The sequence below is a fragment of the Danio aesculapii genome, chromosome 25 (genome assembly GCF_903798145.1).
Source record: "Danio aesculapii chromosome 25, fDanAes4.1, whole genome shotgun sequence".
Classification (NCBI taxonomy): Eukaryota; Metazoa; Chordata; class Actinopteri; order Cypriniformes; family Danionidae; genus Danio; species Danio aesculapii.
In genome coordinates, this window is record NC_079459.1 from 2,280,932 (window position 1) to 2,294,971 (window position 14,040).

The window sequence follows — 14,040 nt, forward strand, 5'->3', positions numbered from 1 at the left end:
AATGAATGAAGAGCTCATTGGTCAGAAGTAGGCAGATAGATAAACTTCCCTCCAATCGCAGGCTTGCAAATTTAAATATTTTCTGTCCAACCCCCAGTGATCTGCTTCATTGTCTGACTTTCCCGCCATAATATAAAAGAGCTTTATTTATATTTTTATTAATATAAATTATATATATATATATATATATATATATATATATATATATACACACACTGAAATTATTTGAAACGAAACAACTTTGTATTTGGGAATATCGATATTTGGCTATTATAACTCAATCAGTTCAATTTGTACTTACCTATAGTCTAGTTCGTTGACTTAAGTTGGCTGCTTGGATAGTTATATTTGTTTGCGTTGTTTATATAGCCTGTATTGTTTGTTAATTAACGTTATGTATAAAGTATCAATTACCGTTAATTAAAATATTATAATTGAAAATCTACATACAAGTCTATCAAGAAAGTATTTAAAGTAGTTATTGATGTTGCACATTAAAGAAAATATACACGTGATAGCTAAATGTGCCCTTTTTGAAAAAGTGTGGGTGGCTCTTAAAAGAGCCGTTGGATTTTCGAGAAAGCGCGTAAATGTTTAACCGCCGAAGCCGTACAGGGTACGTCCCTGCCTCTTCAGCGCGTACACAACATCCATGGCGGTCACGGTCTTTCTCTTGGCATGCTCGGTGTAAGTGACAGCATCACGGATGACGTTTTCCAGAAACACCTTCAAAACTCCGCGAGTCTCCTCGTAAATCAGGCCGGAGATACGCTTCACACCGCCACGGCGGGCAAGACGGCGAATAGCGGGCTTAGTTATACCCTGAATGTTATCACGCAGAACTTTACGGTGACGCTTAGCGCCTCCCTTACCGAGTCCTTTACCACCTTTGCCTCTTCCAGACATGACAGCTTCAGATCCTGACTTAACAAGTAACTGGATAGATGTTCGAGTGAGGTTTTACAATCACTTACAGGACCTAGTTGAAACCCTGAAAGGCGGAGCTAGGCAACGTCACTACAACAGACCAATAATGGCTGTTGACTTTTATTTTGAAACAGACAAATAACATCAATCTAAAATGTGAGCAAGTACACTAGAGCAGTGTTTCCCAACCCTGTTCCTGGAGGCACACCAACAGTTCATGTTTTGAATGTCTCCCTCAGGGTCCGATGAGGTAGACATTCAAAACATGAACTGTTGGTGTGCCTCCAGGAACAGGGTTGGGAAACACTGCACTAGAGAGTTATATGTTTATGTATGTTTATAAAAGTGTGTTCTGCCTTTCTGCCTTAACGTGTATCCTTTTCTCATTACTTTATTAATATGATTACTTTAAATCAGTATTTAACCTTGAAATGATTTTGACTAATGAATTAAGTTAAAATATTGCTTAATATAATATAAAATGTTCAAGACAAGAACAAAACAGCATAAAATGTGACCATGGTCTTTAAAAACGTGATTTAGCTAATCAGGATCATTTACAGTCTTGATTAAAGTCTTGCCATTTTAATGTTTTAAAACCATTGACCCAGTCAGGAGCTTGGCCCATCCTTGCCTCACATGAGATGACAAATAATAAACTTTGTAGGATAGTTTAATTGGGAGATAAAGTAGGAGATAAAATTGGGCCATAAAAATGAAAAAATATGGCCCACTCAACCAATTGTGGCCCACCCAATCAGAAGCTTGGCGCACCCTAGCCTCACATCAGATAACAGCATTTTTGCAATGTGATTGTAGACACAGATAAACTCATGAATGGAAACAGTTATATAATACACTGAGTAAGATAACCAGGATATGAAATTTGGCCCACAGTAGCTCATTAACATAACAGCAGTTTTTTCAAGGAAAGAGCAAATATCAAGTTCACTATCAGAGCTTACACAAAAATCCAAACCAATCAAATCAATCCAAGATCCAACCAATGTATGCAAAGCTTTTTTTTTTTTTGCAATTATTGTAATCATTATTATATGCATTCAATGCATGTAATATAAAGAGAGCAACATGATCTCTATCACACACACTCTCAGGCAAGCAAACACTCAAAGATGGAGCTAGGTCTGAACACAGATTTGTGGCCAGAAACATTATTATTTTTGTTACATCATAAAGAATATAAATTAGTTTAAAGAATAACTGATAAAATGGTAAACAACTTTGTTTGCCTTCGTCTTCCGTGTCAGGTCAGGGTGTACATTTACTACAAGGTGGTATGGTACACTACCATTGCAGTCAAGTGTTGCTTTGCCCTTTGTCTACTGCATCAAATCAAGATGCAGATTTAATAAGGAGAACAAAGAATTGTTGCACACAAAGTGTTCTTGGAGCTTTGTATGATTAGTTGAACCACTGAATTTTCGATTTTAGGTGAACAGACACTATTATGCAGAATGGTTTTCGGACATGTTCAGTGATATTCTGATACACTGGGTGTCTATGATATTCACGAGTTTCATATTAAAGCGTCTTTGGACATATTTAGAAATTTCTTCACTGATTAAAAAAAGCTATTTTTTAACAAAATGATTGATTTTGAGCGTATAACGTAGTTACATTTAGAAAGTTGTTATTCTTAAATGCACAAAACATGTTTTTGTTGTTACATTTGGTCAGCGGTTGCATCTTTCGTATGTTGACCACGACATTCAATTTTTAATTGCTCGTTTCTGCATATTTTCAAATGAAATGTTAAATTCATAGGAAGCTTGTAGAATCCTCTTCGTAATACGCTTTTTTTAAATCTGCAAGATTATTAGCCGAACTTGATTTAGTCACTGTTTTAAACTGAGAAAGTACGCATTAGCCGAGGCGCCCGGATGATCAGTGTGTTGAGTCTACGCGGTCCTCATGTGGTAGTTAAGTTCACAGGCGCTCAACAGCGCCACTTCATTGATCTCAGACTGTTGTAGACGTTTGACTGTATTCGCTCAGAGAAACATGGCTGAAACTGCTCCAGCTGCCCCGCCGGCTAAAGCTCCTAAGAAGAAAGCGGCGTCCAAACCCAAGAAAATGGGTCCAAATGTCCGTGATCTCATCGTTAAGACTGTGACCGCTTCCAAGGAGAGACACGGCGTGTCCCTCTCAGCTCTGAAGAAAGCGCTTTCTGCCGGCGGCTACGATGTGGAGAAGAACAATTCCCGCGTCAAAACCGCCGTCAAGGCCTTGGTTCTCAACGGCACTCTGGTCCAGACTAAAGGCACAGGCGCCTCCGGTTCCTTCAAGCTGAACAAGAAGCAAGCCGAGCCCAAGAAGAAGCCAGCGGCCAAGAAAACTGCAGTGAAAGCCAAGAAACCCGCCGCTAAGAAGTCGCCCAAGAAGGTGAAGAAACCGACCGTCGTGAAGAAGGCGACAAAGAGCCCCAAGAAAGCCAAGAAGCCCGCAGCTGCAAAGAAAGCAACAAAAAGCCCCAAGAAAGCGAAGAAACCAACAGCTGCCAAGAAAGCAACCAAGAGCCCCAAAAAGGCGAAAGTTGCAAAGCCCAAAACGGTGAAGCCGAAGGCGGCCAAACCTAAGAAGGCCGCTCCCAAGAAGAAGTAAATCTTTTTCTGTTCCCCAATTCAACAAAAAGGCTCTTTTAAGAGCCACTCAATTATTACAACAAAAGAGCAACATTTCAACAACTCACCTAAAGTGTGTCTCCTACATCTAAACAACTATGACCAGACTGTTTATGATCTGGAAATGGAATATTTAATTGTATTAGAAAGTTTAATTGGTTGTGTACATTAATGTTAACAGATCAGTCAACAAAGCCTATTTAGGCCTGATTTACTTGACTACGGTGTTATAAATTTTCAAAAACGTTATTCTTATATTATACATAAATTTATTGCTAAATTGGTAATTTTTCCAAATTAAAGCTTTAGTTTAACTGGGTATTTGGGTATCTTGTTAAGCTTTATACTTCTGAAAATAATGCAAACAGCCAGCAAATAAACAGTATAGTTAATAGGATAAAATGTAAACAGGCAAAAATAATAAACATTTATGTGTGAAAAACAGCAACAAAAAAATTGGGACAATAATAAATATTGGTGCATGTGCTGCTAAAATGGAGATTTATAGGTAATGTGTTGCAAATAAAATGTATTCAGTTTGCCAAAGTACAAGGAAATTATCAAGTTTATTTTGAAAAAAAAAGAAAACTCTTTATAAAAATATATTCTAAATGCCTAAAAAAATTCAAAACTGACTGGTGTGTGTTTTAATAAACTGCTGATTGCATATTTGATCTTTGGTTCAACATTTGTAACAGGCTCAAAGGAAGACAATGGCAGAGAGGGGATGGGATTGTGAGTTGGAGGGAAGTGCAGTGATTGGTTTGAAAGCTTCACAGATTCTGACCAATAGAAGGCGAGCACGCTCTGTTAAATACTGACTGCCTGCTCTGTATTGATGTATTTGCTGTAAGAGAGGCGAAGTTGAATTCAACTACAATATGAGTGGAAGAGGCAAAACCGGCGGCAAAGCCAGAGCAAAGGCTAAGACTCGTTCATCCAGGGCTGGGCTTCAGTTTCCCGTTGGCCGTGTTCACAGGCTACTCCGCAAGGGTAATTATGCTCAGCGCGTCGGTGCCGGTGCTCCGGTTTACCTAGCCGCTGTGCTTGAGTATCTGACCGCTGAGATCCTGGAGTTGGCTGGAAACGCCGCTCGGGACAACAAGAAGACCCGCATCATCCCTCGCCACTTACAGCTGGCGGTCCGCAACGACGAGGAGCTGAATAAGCTTCTGGGCGGAGTGACCATCGCTCAGGGTGGTGTGCTACCCAACATCCAGGCCGTTCTGCTGCCCAAGAAGACCGAGAAGGCCACCAAAGGCAAATAAACAGCTGCATTTTGATTGCTCCTAAACACAAAGGCTCTTTTCAGAGCCACCCACTCTCTCCTTAAAAGAGTATTCAATCTTCTAATTCATTATATTTTGTCAAACGTTCTAGCTTTTTCTTTTTAATGAGAGTTCTAAATCTGTTCCAGGATGAACCGTTTTTCTTAACGAAAATGTATGAAATAACAAATGAGTTAGTTGCTGTATTTACCCCAATGACTACATTTTGTGAGGACATTTTTATTAAGTCCATGACGCCACACAATCATGCATTCTTGATTCGTGGTTTCCCTGTTGGGTGTGTGCATGTATACTAAATTCTGAAAGCAGTGTTTCTTTTTTTTAATTTTCTCGGACAGGGTACCTTTCTGCGCAAACGTATGGTCCTCGCACACTACAAATAACTTATTTTACACTAAAATTGATAACCGTAAAAATACAAATGTTACCTTCCAGAACCACCGGCAATCAAGAATGCTTGATTATATGTCATGGCCCAGCAACCAATAAATGTTAGAATTGAAGTCAACGTGGCAAAAAGGCAGTATAGCATAAGTGAATATTGAGCTTTAGAAAAATTTCAACGCATTTTCCTAAAATGTCAAAAGTTGTCACCAAAAATCATTCAATTTGCTGAAACAGAAAAAAAAGACTCAAAACCACCAAGCTCATTGTGGAATCCGAGAATGAAAAACGCGGGCTGCAGTTGTTTTTGAAACAAAATCTAGGAACGTGCAGTTATTGGTCACATCTCGGTAGGTACTCTCGCCGTAGCCAATCAAATGACTTTACTGACGCTCCGCCCACAGAGAACAATGCCGAGCAGTGTATAAAAAGCAGCTGCCAGAAGCTTGAATACTTTATTGCTGAGAAGCAAAAGAAGGATTCAGACGAAATGGCAAGAACCAAGCAGACTGCCCGTAAATCCACTGGAGGCAAAGCCCCGAGGAAGCAGCTCGCCACTAAAGCTGCTCGTAAGAGCGCCCCGGCCACTGGCGGCGTCAAGAAACCCCATCGTTACAGGCCCGGTACCGTGGCTCTGCGTGAGATTCGCCGCTATCAGAAGTCCACTGAGCTGCTGATCCGCAAACTGCCTTTCCAGCGTCTGGTCCGAGAAATCGCTCAGGACTTCAAGACCGATCTGCGCTTCCAAAGCTCCGCTGTCATGGCCCTGCAGGAGGCCAGCGAGGCTTATCTGGTCGGTCTGTTTGAGGACACCAACCTGTGCGCCATCCACGCCAAGAGGGTCACCATCATGCCCAAAGACATCCAGCTGGCCCGCCGCATCCGTGGGGAGCGCGCTTAATTTCACTGTCTAGCTCATTTAAACCCAAAGGCTCTTTTAAGAGCCACACCAATCCATCAACAAAAGTAATTTCCACTAATGCTTTTAATTTTAACTAATTTCTTTATTATTAATGCTTGTAGTCGCCAGATTTATGTATACATACAGAACATACACAGACCCACTTTAATGCTAGCTAAAAAATTATATTAGTAACCTTGAATTTTTATTTTTAGCCGTGATTATTTGCAAATTACACATTAAGCGTACAACTTGTTTTATTTGCAAGGAGGGTTGAGATTTAAACAATATTTTAACAATATGAACTTATCTTAAGGAAAGCCAGAACGGTCACTTTTTCAAAACATACTTTAAAACATACAGTAATTTTATTATAGTACTGACTAGTTTAGGGGAATATTAAAAAGTAAGGCTTAATACAGTGTGCTCAAACTCGATCTCAAATGCTTTAAATTTATAAAAGTAACAGGACATTGAGAAAGATCTAGCTAATGATAATCTCCAGACAGATCACTGATGATCTAAAGCGATCTGTAAGTACAATTATTATCAGATGTTTGACAGATGCTCAGCAATCATCAAGAAACCCCCATTTTTACAGAAATGGCATATATAGGATAGGATGTTTTAACATTGTGGATGTAGAAACTGACATTCTGGAGTACCATTCTGGTACACTGTGAATACTATGAAGAATGGTGGTACAAATACTATGGAACAGTACATTTCTCATACAGTACAGTTGGATTTATTTATCATTTACCAAAGACAATGGTTTTTCAGCTTAAAAGCCAGTTCAACCCTTGCACAGGGTTCACAGGCCGCTCCAAATAACAGCTCGCAATTTGATCTCAAAATAACAGCGATTACAAACTAGGATACGTCATTAACTAAATCATACATGTAGGTGTTTTGACCTGACTAGAAAATCCACATTAGTCTGTATACAATTTAATTAAATCTTCAGTGATTACCTGACTGAAATTTCTGTAGTCAGGAAAGGTGAAATTCAGCCTTTTCATGCAAAAAGAACAAACTATGTTGGATTTTGGACAAAGTCTCTATCATGAAAATTTCTAAATAATTATTCTTTAACAGTTTCACATGCAGTGCCAGCTGCTCAAGTCACATCAAACGTCTAAATCTCCAATAAAGAGCTGTTTATATTGTTATTATATTATATCTGATTATACCGTGCCTCTATAATGTTTGGTTCACATATCAACATCACATGTAAATACATATATAAGCTCTGTATAAGATGTATGCCAGATACAGTAAAATATTCACTAAACAATCTATTCCTTCAGAAGGAAAAAGTAACAACTAATCTATTTAAATGTAGATATAAACATCAGCCATACAGAATGATTAAAAATCAAATAAGAATATATTTCATACAAATCAGTTAAACTTTTAACCCCTTTGAAACTAGGTATATGTCTCCTATGGGACACATGACAAATAATGCTGAAAGCCAATCAGCTGAAAAGCCCAACTATATTTGCATAAAGAGTTTATGAAAGGGTTCACATTTGAAACAGGTACACTATGCAAATATTTAATATATTATTAATGTTCTTCACTCAGTTTTCTTCGGCTAAGTTACTCATTTTATCAGGAGTTGTCAGTGTAATGAACCACCAACTAAAATCAAATAAAAGAATTGTCACATAAGCAGTCATACACTCCGTATGCAGTGAAATGTTTATACAACTGTGACCTTAAAAATAAGAATAATATCAATAAGAATCAAAATTATGGCATATAATGACAACAAAAATAGATGTAAAACAAATATAAAATATTTAAACTATTACTATCTACATTTCTTACTGTAATACTGTGCAATGAAATGTGCAATGTTTCCCTGTTTCAAATATTGCTGACGTTTATTTGAACACTATAATTTTAAGACTGGCGACAAAGTGGCGCAGTAGGTAGTGCTGTCGCCTTACAGCAAGAAGGTCACTGGTTCGAGCCTCAGCTGGGTCAGTTGGCGTTATGTGTGTGAGTTTGTGAGTTTCCTCCAGGTGCTCCGGTTTCCCCCACAGTCCAAACACATGCAGTACAGGTGAATTTTGTAGGCTAAATTGTCTGTAGTGTGAGTGTGTGTAGATGTTTCCCAGAGATGGGTTGCGGCTGGAAGGGACTGCTTAGTCTTAAAGAAAATGAATGAATTTCTTCATAATTGTGAAGTGCTTTTGTTTCCTGTCATCTTCTGTGGTAAAATTTAAGACAAGGTACAGAGTTGAGAGTTGTTAAAAAAACTACATAATGCACTGTATTGTAAGGTTCAAAAACAACTTAGTATTTTCTGTAAATTGATCTTCCACCCACTTGAACTGCAACTAAAATTCCAATAATCCCTGCTGTAAATACTGAAGCGTGATTTGTAATTCTGTTTTGAAATGGTCAATGTAAACTAGTGCTACGAACAGATTCTGTCCCTCTTCAAGTGACGGTTGAGTTTAGAGGCGGGGTCAAATAATAGTAGCGCTTGACGTGATTTAAAATCGCGTAGCTCCGCCTTTCAGGGTTTCAAGTAGGTCCTGTAAGCGATTGTAAATTACTACTCGTAAATCTAAACATTTATTCGTTGAATCGAACGCTGAAGTAAACATGTCTGGAAGAGGCAAAGGCGGTAAAGGACTCGGAAAAGGAGGCGCTAAACGTCACCGTAAAGTTCTGCGAGATAACATCCAGGGTATCACCAAACCCGCTATTCGTCGTCTCGCTCGCCGTGGCGGTGTGAAGCGTATCTCTGGTCTGATCTACGAAGAGACTCGCGGAGTGTTGAAGGTGTTTTTGGAGAACGTCATCCGTGATGCCGTTACATACACCGAGCACGCTAAGAGGAAGACCGTGACCGCTATGGATGTTGTGTACGCGCTAAAGAGACAGGGGCGCACTCTGTACGGATTCGGCGGTTAAACATCTTAAGCATCTTAAAAACCCAACGGCTCTTTTAAGAGCCACCCACACTTTCTTAAAGGGCACATTTTAAACGTTTTCTGAATTTTTGAAACCTGTTGAAGCTGAGCTTTGAAGTTATAAGTTTCTCATGGGCTTAAACTGTTAATAGTGTTTCCGTATTCTTATTGTTAGCCATGTGCAGTCATCCCAAAAATTTAAATATTATATTAGAATAATTTAGACGCACAGCGGGTGTTTAAGTACTTAGGTTCATAAGCGACTCAATAAACTGAGCGTCTTTAATTCTAAACTTGTATAATTACACAAACAAGTGTATGTTAATAAGGTGTCCACTCCCTTAATTCACTAAACCATTTAAATAATATATATATAAATTGGCAAGTACAGATTCACTCGATTACAATGTTACAGCCAGATGTCACAAACTAAAATACAGTACAGGGTAGGTTTTAATTAACACTTTAGCAAATAACTTATATTTGCATATCCCCAATGCTCAAGAATAATCATTTTTATGGATTAATTGCTTCATCATAGCTAATTTGCTCCTTATGTTAGCGAATTAGTAACGTTGGTAAACACTTTTGTCTGGGATAGTTCTAAATTTCTGGTCATTCTACACACTACGTTTTATATCATTTAATTTCCGTTTTTAAGATGGTGCAAAAACATTTATTTACCTAGAGCTGTTTGAGAAATCAAGCTTTTTGAATTACGGCGGGAAAGTCAGACAAAGAAGCAGTGTGGAAAATGACTGGGGGTTGGGCGGAAATTATTCAAACTTACGACTCTGCCATTGGCGGAAGTGTATCTAGCCGCCCAATTCTGACCAATGAGATCCTCCGGCTTGGCACGAGCTTTCAATAAATACCCAGGACAGCATCGAAGCGTTAGTCGATTTCAAACTCTGAGATCTGCAACATGCCTGAACCAGCAAAGCCCGCGCCCAAGAAGGGTTCAAAGAAAGCCGTCACCAAGGCTGCCGGTAAAGGAGGAAAGAAGCGCAAGAGGACCAGGAAGGAGAGTTATGCTATCTACGTGTACAAAGTGTTGAAGCAGGTTCATCCCGACACCGGAATCTCCTCCAAGGCGATGGGAATCATGAACTCGTTCGTCAACGACATCTTCGAGCGCATCGCCGGTGAGGCGTCTCGTCTCGCTCATTACAACAAGCGCTCCACCATCTCATCTAGAGAGATCCAGACCGCCGTGCGTCTACTGCTGCCCGGGGAGCTGGCCAAACACGCCGTGTCCGAGGGCACAAAGGCTGTCACCAAGTACACCAGCTCCAAGTAAAGCGCTGATTTCTCTTCAGCTAACCCAAAGGCTCTTTTAAGAGCCACCCATTCTTTCTAATAAAGAGATTTTCCTAGGGTAAAAAGTTACTTAAAGTAAATGGATTTATTTATTTATATATATCTATTTTAACTGAACATGATAGTGATTTCAGGTGAGTGAAAATGAAATCAACTTCTCGAAGTTGAGTTCGCGATAGTGAATCATAATGCTCGTTTTAAAACGAGCATATTGCTGTACAAAGGATGTTAACCCTAAAAACGAACATTAATACAATACAAAAATAAACTGAATGTAAATTTATTTGATATGATTAGAGTAGCTTGTACATTACAACACATATTCCAAGAAAGAGGGTAACTGCCCATTTGAAATTGTTTAATGAAATTTATAGCAAATATTGTAGTTTTTGAAAGTCTATAGTAAAGCACTTGTGATAATCTGTTGTGGTAATCCTATAAATATTGTGACATAAAGGACTCGAATTCTGTCGTTTTCCACAACTATATATATATGTATATACACACACACATATATATATATATATATATATATATATATATATATATATATAGAGAGAGAGAGAGAGAGAGAGAGATGTATTATACTGCAATACACAGTTTACTGTAGTAAAGATTAAAATATGCTAGTAAATAGGTACTATAGTTATTACTACATTGTGTTGGAGCACTTATTAAAAGTTGTAAAAGCTATAATATACAGTATAATACACTTTAAAATGTGAATCTGATTTACTATATTAATCACACTGATACGCTTACTCAAGTTTGCATTAGTTTTTCTCGGTGGCTTTGGTGCATTTCTCAACACTTTACATTTGCTCAACACCTAATGCATTTCTCAAAACAATTATTCATTTGTGCACATCATAGACATTCATACAACTCTGCTGTTTTATAACATTATCAGTTGCTTGAGTCTTGTCAGTCAAAATTAACTAAACTTGTGAATGCTGAATAGTCATTCCATGTAAAACTAATAGTTCTCATTTCAAAGTTGTCAAAATCTGTCAAGCTAATTTTATAAAATAAATATAAAATATTTTTTTTCCTGAAAATGTCTTCTAAGTTGAACAATTTCATGAACGATTTACAGAACCTACAGTATGAGTGTTGTAAGTTCAGTTCCAATATGTACTGTAATATTGTTTACAGTTGTGCACAGTTCTACCCAAAGGAAGTGTATGTTTGTTGTAAATAACGGTGTATTAATTCTTTTGCACAATGCTGTGAATAAATTAGAATTTCAAAGAGCATATGTAACCCCACCGGTCCTACACCACCCAACCCGCTCCGAGCTGGGATCAAACCGGCAACCTTCCGCATGGGAGTCAGTTGCTCTGAGCACCTGTCTCTGAATCTGTTGCTAGAGCACCTTTTATGGGTCAGAAGAGTGAGGTTTACCTGCACAGCATTTCGCTAGCTGGCCTTCGTTACACTTACGCAGTAAAAATGGCTGTGCAAATAGCGCTATCTTGTTCATAAACTATGGAGTCAGGACTTTTCATCTTGATGACACTGACACTTTTATTGACATGAATGCTTGCTTTTGAGGAAAGAGCTCTCCATTTTGAGCAAGAGACACGCTTTTGCAGGTTATCAACTGGGTTTTGCAGTTTGTACTAATTGTTTTGAGAAATGTATTAACTGTTGTGCAAATGTAAATAGTGTTGTGAGAAATGCAGCAAAGCCACTGAGAAAAACTAATACTAATTGGACCCTATATGTTGATTGTGTTACTGCATGTAAAGAACATTTCTCTTTTTGTTCTTCATATGTTCTTAAAACGTGACTTAAGCTGAATATAATATAGTGTGATATTTATGTATAATTCTATATACACTTTTTAATCTATTTATATTCAGTTGTTATTTTCAGAGTTCCCACATTGAGCCAATTATCAAATTCCTTCACTTTTATATGTCTATGACTTATTGAACGAAAGTACAAGCCATACAAGCTTGAATATCATTTTGCTGGACTTTATCAGTTACTATGAGAACTCACTCATTCATTCATTTTCTTTTCGGCTTAGTCCCTTTATTAATCTGGGGTCGCCACAGCGGAATGAACCACCAATTTATCCAGCATATTTTTACACAGCGGATGCCCTTCCAGGTGCAACCCAACACTGGATAATTAAGGATAATTTACTTCAAGTTTTCTAAATCATGGCCCGATATGGATGTCTTTGTGAATCACTGCATTTGTAATGACCGTTCACACCTCCTCGCATAGACCATTTTCACTGGACAATTTTGAAGCAAAAACTCTAGGCTACAAGACTGTTCCCAAAAGTCTTGTGAACAAATATTCTGTGTTTTTCATGTTAGTTTCACTAACCACACATGTTTCTTTCTCAGCCATGTGCATAAATTCATTCATTCATTTTCCTTTGGCTTAGTCTGTATTTCAGAGGTCGCCACAGCGGAATGAACCACTAACTAATCCAGCATGTTTTATGCTGGAACCTTCTGAGAAACACCCATACACACAGTTCATCTAATTCACCGAAGCGCATGCGTTTGGACTGTGGAAAAGAGCTGAAAAGAAAATGAATGAGTTTAGACAGATGTACTTCTGAGTACTTTTCTTTGTTTTGCCCCTGCCTTTTCTGATTATTAGTTCATGTGCATTTAAATAAATGTTAGAAAGTGCAATAACTATTGGTTTTACATAACAAAAAAGGAAATGAGGCAAAAAAGTTATGCTGGAACAAGACAAAAAATTGTTTTTAATGTTTAATAAATAATAACGGTTTGGAGTGTTAAACGTACAAATTATCCTTATTTGCACGATGTGAGGTTCACGGTAGGTACAACAGTTACAACAAATCAAAGGAAAATATCTTTGACAAACTGAAAATAACAAGCTAAAAAATAAAACCTGGCAAATAGACTACTACAAAAACTTGGAAATTTCACTTTTCTGATGCACTGAGGTGGCTCTTAAAAGAGCCTTTGGGTCTATATTGGTTTACAGTGAATACTGATAAAATACTGATAAAATACTAATTGTAGGAGACTTTAACATCCACATAGATGACGCTAACGACACGTTAGGGCTCGCGTTTACGGACTTGCTGGTCTCACTAGGAATAAAGCAAAATGTTATTGGTCCAACTCATCGCCTAAAGCATACACTAGATCTAATTCTGTCTTATGGAATTGAGGTCACTGATGTAGACATTATACCACAAAGTGATGATATTACAGACCACTACCTCTTACTATATAAGCTGTGTTTACCTGAAATTAGCAGATCCGCTCCGATATATCGTCCTAGTAGAACTATTGTTCCATCCACTAAAGATGAATTTATAAATAACTTACCTGATCTTTCTCTACTTCGAAATGCACCCGCAAACGCAAATGACCTTGATGTAGTAACCAGCAGTATGGATGCCATCTTTACTAGCACTTTAAATACTGTGGCACCCATCAAACTAAAAAAGACTAGAGAGAATAAAACTACACCGTGGTATAATAGTCATACCCGCGCTCTCAAAACAGCAACCCGTGCCCTGGAACGTAAATGGAAAAAAACTAATTTAGAAGTCTTTAGAATTGCATACAAAGACAGTATGTCCAGCTATAGGAGGGCTTTAAAATCTGCCAGGGCTGAGCACCTCCGCAAACTGATAG

The 14,040-nt window shown here is 38.1% G+C and overlaps 5 protein-coding genes across 5 annotated transcripts; 4 read left to right on the plus strand and 1 right to left on the minus strand.

The window, feature by feature from the left end:
* Positions 1-588: 588 nt before the first annotated feature.
* si:ch211-113a14.6 (histone H4) lies at positions 589-927 on the minus strand. The gene has a single exon (XM_056452369.1). It carries the CDS (start codon positions 904-906, stop codon positions 595-597), a length of 312 nt encoding a protein of 103 aa, XP_056308344.1. The 5' UTR covers positions 907-927; the 3' UTR covers positions 589-594.
* A 2,002-nt stretch (positions 928-2,929) lies between these two features.
* Positions 2,930-3,549, plus strand: zgc:110216 (uncharacterized protein LOC541350 homolog). The gene has a single exon (XM_056452349.1). The coding sequence runs from the start codon at positions 2,950-2,952 to the stop codon at positions 3,547-3,549; it is 600 nt and encodes a 199-aa protein (XP_056308324.1). The 5' UTR covers positions 2,930-2,949.
* A 901-nt stretch (positions 3,550-4,450) lies between these two features.
* Positions 4,451-4,837, plus strand: LOC130219863 (histone H2A-like). The gene has a single exon (XM_056452358.1). The coding sequence runs from the start codon at positions 4,451-4,453 to the stop codon at positions 4,835-4,837; it is 387 nt and encodes a 128-aa protein (XP_056308333.1).
* An 895-nt stretch (positions 4,838-5,732) lies between these two features.
* LOC130218980 (histone H3-like) lies at positions 5,733-9,096 on the plus strand. Its single transcript, XM_056451255.1, has 2 exons — positions 5,733-6,141; positions 8,737-9,096. Exons 1-2 carry the CDS (start codon positions 5,733-5,735, stop codon positions 9,075-9,077), a joined length of 750 nt encoding a protein of 249 aa, XP_056307230.1. The 3' UTR covers positions 9,078-9,096.
* Positions 9,097-9,992: 896 nt separating this feature from the next.
* LOC130219867 (histone H2B 1/2-like) lies at positions 9,993-10,398 on the plus strand. The gene has a single exon (XM_056452362.1). It carries the CDS (start codon positions 10,002-10,004, stop codon positions 10,374-10,376), a length of 375 nt encoding a protein of 124 aa, XP_056308337.1. The 5' UTR covers positions 9,993-10,001; the 3' UTR covers positions 10,377-10,398.
* Positions 10,399-14,040: the final 3,642 nt, after the last annotated feature.